The sequence below is a fragment of the Anguilla anguilla genome, chromosome 19 (genome assembly GCF_013347855.1).
Source record: "Anguilla anguilla isolate fAngAng1 chromosome 19, fAngAng1.pri, whole genome shotgun sequence".
Classification (NCBI taxonomy): Eukaryota; Metazoa; Chordata; class Actinopteri; order Anguilliformes; family Anguillidae; genus Anguilla; species Anguilla anguilla.
In genome coordinates this window covers 12,801,054-12,808,480 of record NC_049219.1, presented here as the reverse complement: position 1 = coordinate 12,808,480, position 7,427 = coordinate 12,801,054, and the positions used below count along the sequence as shown (strand labels likewise).

General features: G+C 47.6%; 1 protein-coding gene across 1 annotated transcript; it reads right to left on the bottom strand.

Annotated features, from left to right (window-relative positions):
- Positions 1 to 1,202: 1,202 nt before the first annotated feature.
- On the bottom strand, positions 1,203 to 4,749 carry LOC118218667 (guanylyl cyclase-activating protein 1-like). The gene is made up of 4 exons (XM_035401247.1): positions 4,388 to 4,749; positions 2,653 to 2,802; positions 1,958 to 2,051; positions 1,203 to 1,601 (listed from the first exon to the last, which is right to left on the bottom strand). The coding sequence occupies exons 1-4, from the start codon at positions 4,583 to 4,585 to the stop codon at positions 1,474 to 1,476; spliced, it is 570 nt and encodes a 189-aa protein (XP_035257138.1). The 5' UTR covers positions 4,586 to 4,749; the 3' UTR covers positions 1,203 to 1,473.
- Positions 4,750 to 7,427: the final 2,678 nt, after the last annotated feature.

Genomic DNA, 7,427 nt, shown 5'->3' with positions numbered 1-7,427 from the left:
ACTCTGCTGTTACTGACAGTTTGACGTCACCATTAAGATCGGAAAAAAAAATCAGCGTGTGTGACACGTGGCTTTATCACAAACTGCAATGAGGAGAAGGGCCCCCACGTCCTCATCATCATCATCGTCGTCATCACTGGCACCACCATCTTGGCAGTCATCATCACCCTGAGAAAGCTTAAATTTATTCTGTTGTCAGCATCATGTCTGTATATGCATTAACAGGCTTATAGATGCTGCCGTGCCTTCCTGCGGTTGGTGTGCACGTTATACAGCGTCTGGGTCTTTAAATTTTTCATCCTTAAGGACAGTCTGTAGTTGTCAAGGAGATACTACTCGCAGAGAAATTGGGCTGTGTGCAGCCAAAAAAATGTAGCGGTGTATCTGTGGAATGTGCGACTGAGCAGACGGTATTTCTGACTCACTGAACTGACGAATATGTATTTATTGTCCGAGCACATCGGCATCATTTCCTTTCCCTTCGAAGCGATTGCGTGAGTCATTGTACAGTGTCCGGCTCCACAAGATTCACTCGAGCGAATCCTCTCGCTCGGCAGATGCCACGGCAACATTAAGTGCCTCGCAGCCTGGCACGCTGAGGTGTGTGTGGGCGTGTCCCTGCTGCAAAATTAAATTTATTGATTTTGGGGGTTTTGGCCTCGTCCCAGCCATTACTCTTTATCAAGAGAATATATCATCCATTTGCAGGGTTTTTTTTCTGAAGGCCCAGATGTAAAGGTAAATTACTCTGGGGCATGATTAATTGGTGTGATTTTTCTCTGTCATGATTAAGGGACTGTGGGGAAATGCATTACATTTGCAGACTGTTCTAAGACAAGGTTATAGTCACAGTACCAGTGCGACTCAGACACCCGTACAAACACTAATGCTTGCTGTAATTGTAATTGTCTTATGCTTTCCTTATGGTGGAGGTTTAATACTTATTCTGTTTCACCAGCTGGCTCTCAAGCCATCCCCTCACCGCTTCTCTGTGTCTCTTACAGTGTGGACAGACAGACGGCAGACAGCTCATCCCCACCCTCCGCATCACCTCCCAGGTTGGTGTGAAGTCATCTGTTGTACTTAATGTTCTATTTTAACGTGTCAGTCTTTTAGCAGTCTGTGGATGTGGGCACACCGTCAGTTTACATTTGTGGAAATGAGTCAAGGCTAATGTAGGAAATAAAGTCACTGACAACTACTCATTTCAGCGTCGTATTTTTATTGTACATCCAAAAATTGATTAGTTGTATTGGCAGATACACGTTGATCGTTTCAGATTCATTGCGCTTTAAAAGTAATTCTGCATATGCAGAATATGTTCACTTGTGGACAGGGACACAGTCTGACCAGCAGGGGGCTCCTGTTACGCACAGAGAGTCACAGGGTGGAGGAGAGGCTGAGGCCGGGGGTTTGGGTGTGGAGGGTGTGGGGGGTGTGGAGGGTGTGGGGGGTGTGGGGGGGGGGGGGAGTTTAAACGCTGTTCCTGCGGTTGTGGATCATGGCCATTATGTGAGACAGATCCAGGCTCTTCATCATCACGTCCATGAAATCCTCATCGTTCCGTGCCCCTTCCACAAACTCCTCCAGTGATAGCTCCCCTAGTGGACAGGAGGTTGAAAGTGTTAGTACCGGTTTGGCACACTGAACCTTTTGAGCCAGTCAGATATGAGATTAGCATTAGCCAGAGTCCCTGCCTCTATAGACAGTTAAAACAGAGATCCATAGAGCAGATACAAAAAATGTTTAATCTACCATTATAGCCATACCATTGAAGACTGTGTGTGCAATTGACCTGTCACAAGAAAAATATCGGCCAATCAGAGGAAAGTTTCTGGGGAGACATTGCAAGTGGCAAGTGGCTCACTCCACACTGTTTGCGAGGCAAGGCCTTTATTTTGAATATTAAATGGCTGTTTGTCCGTTATGAACGAGCAAAGTGGCGGGGAACACAAACCGTCTCCGTTGATGTCGATCTTGTCGAATACTCGGTTAGTGAACTCCTCTGCAGAAGTCTCCTGCGACTCGGTGCCATTGATGGCACGTATAGCCTGGGGGGGGGGGGGGGGAGTGCAGGGGAGAGGAGGGGAGGGGGAGATTTTTTCAGAATGAGTGGTGCAGCAGAAAAAAAGGGTGCCAGACAGAAGATGGGCTCCAAGTGTGCGACAGGTTGTCACAAAAACCCAACATGGCATCCCACAGCTTATTCTCTTCCTGTAACGCTGTGTATCGCTGTAGTTGAGGGGAATTCTGATGGAAGTGCTGAATCCCATGACAATAAAAATTAAAACAAGAGCTGAGCCTTTGCTTGAACATGTACTTTGGGACCTTGGGAAGGCAAGGCAAGGCAACCCCATGTGGCCAATTTCAAATATTATGCAAAGTTATTTATAGAGTTTCCACATTTATTATTCATAAGGAATAACACCAGTTGTTAAATAGTTTCCTGAATATCCAAACAATCTGCAGTTCAGCAGCATTTTACACATTTACTGCTGTGCTATATATGTGCCCCGTCAGCACAGCGGCAAAACGTTGACATCGCCCCAAACCGCCATGAGCGTCTTACCGCTCAGCCCTTACACAGATAGTAGTGCACGCGCAGCTTTTGCACCCACAATGCCGTGCGAGCCGTCCGTTTCCGACGCTCACCTTGATGATGTTGAGCAGCTCGTGCCGGTCGATGCAGCCGTTGCCGTCGACGTCGTACAGCTTGAAGTACCAGCGCAGCTTCTGCTCGATCTTGCCTCTCATCACCAGGCTGAGCGCCGCCACGTACTCCATGAAGTCTATGGTGCCGTCCTGCAACCCGGGGGAACCAGGCTCAGTTTGGACAGGGGCGGGACACCTCTGTCTGTTTTAGCACTGTCAGGGGCCTGTCTATAAGTAGGTAGCACTGCTGTTTTTGGTGCCACAGGGCCCTACAAGTACCTGTAGAAAGACATTTAGCACAGCGCTTTCCCTGCCCCGTTAAGAGAAACGGTTTTGGTTGAGGAAATGGAGGATGCCAGAGGGGCAGAACAGTGTGGAATCGGGGAAGACGGGCTGCGGTAGTGCACGGACACTCTGCCTCCACCAGGGGGAGCTGAGGGGCAAGACACAGTGGCACTCGCCAAGCATCTCATCCACTCTCAAGCAGCAGAGGGGGTAACAGCTCATGGTATGACAGTTTATGGAGAGTATTACAGCATGTCAAGCTCTGGACAAAGTTGAGTTAAAAAAAAAAAAATTTATAACCAACTGTAAAAATAAAGTCACACGGGAAAGGAGCACACTGTGCTGTGCTATAAATAGCCAGTAGTCCGTTATAATGAATTCAGCGTGAGATTATCACTGCTAAACCCAGCCATTCTGCTGAGCTCAGCAGCACGAGGAAAGGAGGGGGAGGGAATGCAGTTGTGATTCACCGGACAGCCCGTCATAATCCTGATTTAAATTCCGGCAGCGCCTCAGCCTTGTTTGGGGGCTCTGCGTCTGGACTGGGCCTGGAGGATTTGTGCCGTGATCACGAGGACAGACAAGGTGACGGACAGCTCACCTTTCTACCGGGTGACATTCAGGTGATTATGAACGTGACCTGCAGGTGTATTAAGTTTGGGTCCTGAGCTGTATTTGTTGCCTGAATTAATGAGCCTCTGGATTCCTTACCCAGATTCACTCATGTACAGAGTTAGTCTCAGGAGCACACACGTGTGACATCACCAATAAAGCACAGAAGGCCTGTTTGTAAGCAATAGTATAAAGCAGGTCTGCCCAGCCCTGTTCCTGGAGATCTACTGTCCTGTAGGTTTTCATTTTAACCATAATTTGGCACACCTGCTAATCAGCAGCTCAATGAGATCTCTAGCTGTTGAATGAGGTGTGGCTTTGTTAGGGTTGGACTGAAAACCTACAGGACATTAGACCTCCAGGAGCAGGGTTGGGCAGCCCTGTTGTAAAGTATTATCAATAAGCCTAAAGTTAGAGCAATAAACCAGCAATTTGTTTCAGGCACCAATATAAACAACACTAAATCATTTATAGCAATGCCTAGAACATTGCTAGACTCCTACTTAACAATGCTTTGTGCATCAAAACAAACAATTTCCCACCGATTTCTTTTCTCTTTCCACCCCCCCATTACTCAAGCCAATCCATAACCACAGGGGGAGGCTACATATTGATGCCTGAGTGCCACCCCCACTCACTCAAAAGAGTCTCGACAGCCAAGCAGTGTTGCCAGATTTGAAAACGGTGAACCGGCCCCAAAGCCATTTTTAACCTGCTCCTCACAATAACATAAACAGTAGCCCAATCTGGCAACCCCAGAGCCCTGAAAGGCGGACCCAGGGATTGGGTGCCTGGGATTAAGGTCGCTGTAAGAGCGCTGTTCCCCCCCCCCACCAACCTTGTTCATGTCGAAGGTGCGGAACATCTGCTCGATGTAGGCGTTGGCCTCGGGGTCCAGGCCGCGGAGCCCGAAGAACTGCTTGAACTCGTGCAGCGTGAGCTGGCCCGACGGGCACTCCGTCATGAACTTCTTGTACCACAGGTGCATCTCCACCGCCTGGATGTCGTCCGCCGTGCACCCGCTGGAGTTCCCCATCGCCGAACGCGGCCGAACGCTGCCCCGCCCCGCTGCGGCTGGACGCTGGGATTCGAACTCCTCCTCCTCTTCACCCGATTGGTCTACTGCTGAGGACCTCTCCTCACAGTCACGCAACACAGGGCTCTGGGAGGAAGTGCTGGCGTGTCGGAGCTTAAATATCAGTGTCGCCCCCACCACTCCACCCCGGCCCCCCCCCCCCTTCCCTTGCCACGCCCATCACCTCTCCTCTCTCCTTGACACCAATCCCCTTGCCCTGAGGCTGCATGTGCAGCGTCTAGATGGCTTAAATGGAATAATACATCCTCACGTCTGAGTCATTACACAACACAACCGGAGATCAACACTGTTGACCTCTAAAGCAACGAACCTCGTTTCGTTAAAGTGATGCAGATCACCTTAATGTGACTTTACTGTACATGCCAAAGTATTAGTGCTCTCTATCAACTTTCTGTAAAACAATGCAATTCGCTTCTGGTTGGAATAGGAAAGAAGAACAGTGCATTTGGTAAATATCCCTATATATTTTTAAATAGCTCAACAAGGTTTTTTAGAATACAGACTTGACCATCAAACCTTACATCCTCTAGGCATGTACAAAAGCAGCACTTCCGTTGTTAGTTATCAGTGTCTTCGGCAATGTCGGTATTTTACGCAATGCTTGTGAAGAAGAACAGTTTAGAAACACACCTAGTCTTTCATTTTGGTTTAATGGGATTATAACCAAACTGATGAACTGAGTCTTACATTGCTCTTCCAGTTCAAGGACTCAGTAATCTCTATAGAAGCCCCTTTGGTACATTTCCATCACATTTGTATACTCGTATTTCTAGTCAAACTCATCGCAGTGCAACGCATAATAAGCAGACATAGTTATTCATACACAGCTTACATTTTAAATATCCAGTTATACAGCTGGATGTATTTACTGAAGCCATTCACGTTTGGGGTACTCCTTCAATGATACTACAATACTGTCCCATCTCAGAATTAAAAAAAAAATACAACTTAATTGTCTTATATGATGCAAAACACATCTAATACTGCATAATCAATACAATGTAAAAAATCTTACAAGAGCTGCAATTGCTGCAACACAAACAGTTGTATATAAAAACCCAACTGAACTGCAGTGGTTTTAACACTGTAGGAAGTGGTCTACAATAACCCTAGATAATCATATTTATTTTTAGTAAAAGAGGTGTAAAAAAAATATGCTTTTATTATAACAGTGTCCTTCTGTCATGTGTCCTTCAGTTACGTCTTTCATTCTTATGAGAGTTACAGTGGAAGCAGAGGACGCCACCCTGAAATCGTCCGTTCAGCGATATTCCAGGGAGGCTACGGTAAGAATGGCAGTTGGTTTCATCACAATCTCCGGTTAAGCTAATCTACGGTGGCGGCTGCACAGTTGATTTTAACTGTTGGGTTTGATTTTGGTCTGATACCTTTCCAATGCTGAAAAATATACGGTGAGACTGACAAGGGGTGGTAACGTTTTGCCCGTAAGATGCACTGTGAAGAGACTCTTCCTGGCAATCCTTGAGAAGTGCAGGGATTTCTTTCCAGTGGCACAGTGGTGAGCACAGCACTAAAGCAGGGCCAGGAGGGGATGCACTCAGAACCCTGGCCATTGGGCAGAGAGGTCATGTCAGAGGCGGAAACTCCAGGATCAGGAAGTAAAAGCCCTCCCCCAGTATTTTGCTCCCATCACACGGATTTGATAATTAGGACAATTCTTCAGCCAGGAGGTAGAATTAAGTTGGTGAAATCAGCTGGGCTGAGTTCATGGGTGGAAGAAACACTCGGCAGGACTCTTACATTCTGACCCCTGCGACCTACCACCCATGGGTGGTGTCCCTGCATTGTGCATTGGGAGACCAGTGTTTGGTCAGACAAGTAAAAACTTCAGTCTTCTCTTCAGGAAGCTCCTCCCCCCCACCATAGAATCCTTATGTGGCTCACTGTCAGATGGTACAGTGAACAGGTCCACAGGTGCTGCAGTCCTTGGGTGCACTAACACACTCCACTGCGCCAATGCTAGCAGTAGCTGGCAGCACAGCTGAGTGACACACAGGTGGCCATCATTGTCCGTCCACGACAGGTCAGGCAGAACGTCCCCCACCACCATGGCAGAACAGCGCCACCTCTGGTCACTCTGGTGTCTCTGCCAGCTGCCTCTGTGGCAGTGAGACACGTGGGAATGCAGAAGAAAAAAAGCATGCTAGTGTGCTCTCTCTCTGAACTGGAGGGCTATTGTCTCTCCCAGGAGGATGTAGGATGTGCAGCCATTTTACAGGCCTACAAACATCGCTGCCATTCGAAGTTTGGAAAGCAGTTATGAAAACAAGATATAAGCAGGAGGTCCAATTCTTTGCGTGTTTGAGAGGTAGCTGGCTGGTCTTGAGTGGATCAGGATTGAATATATAGGAAGATTATATAGGAAATTCATTATATGATTTAAATCACTGTAAGATATCAAAATATAAAATATCATGGACAGAAACAAACACTAGGCATTATCAAAAGCAAATATAAAAGGTTTTTTCTGCTACTAAAACTGATCCCAATCTTCTCTCCCCTCACTCAGTCTATGTCCCTACCCGAGCAGATCTGCGGAGTCGTTCCACCTCTTCTGCCCCACCAGCGCAGGTGCTTGTAGGCCGAGTTAAAGAGGGACACTGTGTATTCGGCGGAGAGCGCAGTCCATCTCACTAGCGCCATGGCGCCGTCGACAGAGCGCGCAACAAACCCCATGAACTCCGCGGCGTAGTGCGCGAGTAGAAGGAAGCTGCGCACCAGTTGCTTGCCATTGTTGACCAGTAGATTCACTCTCGTATTC